The 354-nt window shown below is 36.2% G+C and overlaps 3 protein-coding genes across 5 annotated transcripts in view; 2 read left to right on the top strand and 1 right to left on the bottom strand.

Moving 5' to 3' along the window:
• Positions 1-329, top strand: part of LOC109355524 (cytokinesis protein sepH-like) — a gene marked incomplete in the record, with an annotated part of 795 nt that extends 466 nt beyond the window's left edge. Inside the window, 1 exon segment of the mRNA XM_019598722.1 lies at positions 16-329. Within this exon segment, the coding sequence (XP_019454267.1) occupies positions 16-162 (147 nt within the window).
• The window catches only part of LOC109355522 (U11/U12 small nuclear ribonucleoprotein 25 kDa protein), a 27,344-nt gene that overhangs the window by 18,675 nt on the left and 8,315 nt on the right, over positions 1-354 (top strand). The gene's annotated exons all lie outside the window — the stretch shown is intronic.
• LOC109355519 (MAP3K epsilon protein kinase 1-like) overlaps positions 1-354 on the bottom strand; it is a 33,190-nt gene that overhangs the window by 28,554 nt on the left and 4,282 nt on the right. The gene's annotated exons all lie outside the window — the stretch shown is intronic.

The following is a 354-nucleotide window of genomic DNA, read 5'->3' as shown; positions in this document are numbered from 1 at the left end:
TGATACTTGGAGCAGATGCTGGGAGATGAGATTGGGAAGGGAGCCTATGGTCGAGTTTTCAAAGGTTTGGACCTAGAGAATGGAGACTTCGTTGCAATTAAACAAGTTTCTTTGGAGAATATTGCTCAGGAGGATCTCAACGTCATCATGGTACAAAATTAACAAAACTCATCTTAGCACCATTCTTTTGTTTTGTAGCTAAAAAAATATAAATTGGAAACATTAGAGACTTATGTCCAATTGTGTCTTTGATAATCCTATTATATTTATTACTAACTTGGGTGCTGTTTTACCTGTGACTATTCCACCATTTGATGGATGCGTCAATGTTTCAGCAAGAGATTGATTTGTTAA

Source organism: Lupinus angustifolius, chromosome LG08 (assembly GCF_001865875.1).
Source record: "Lupinus angustifolius cultivar Tanjil chromosome LG08, LupAngTanjil_v1.0, whole genome shotgun sequence".
Lineage (NCBI taxonomy): Eukaryota > Viridiplantae > Streptophyta > Magnoliopsida > Fabales > Fabaceae > Lupinus > Lupinus angustifolius.
Note: the sequence above shows the minus strand (reverse complement) of the source record. Positions and strands in the feature narration are given on the sequence as shown.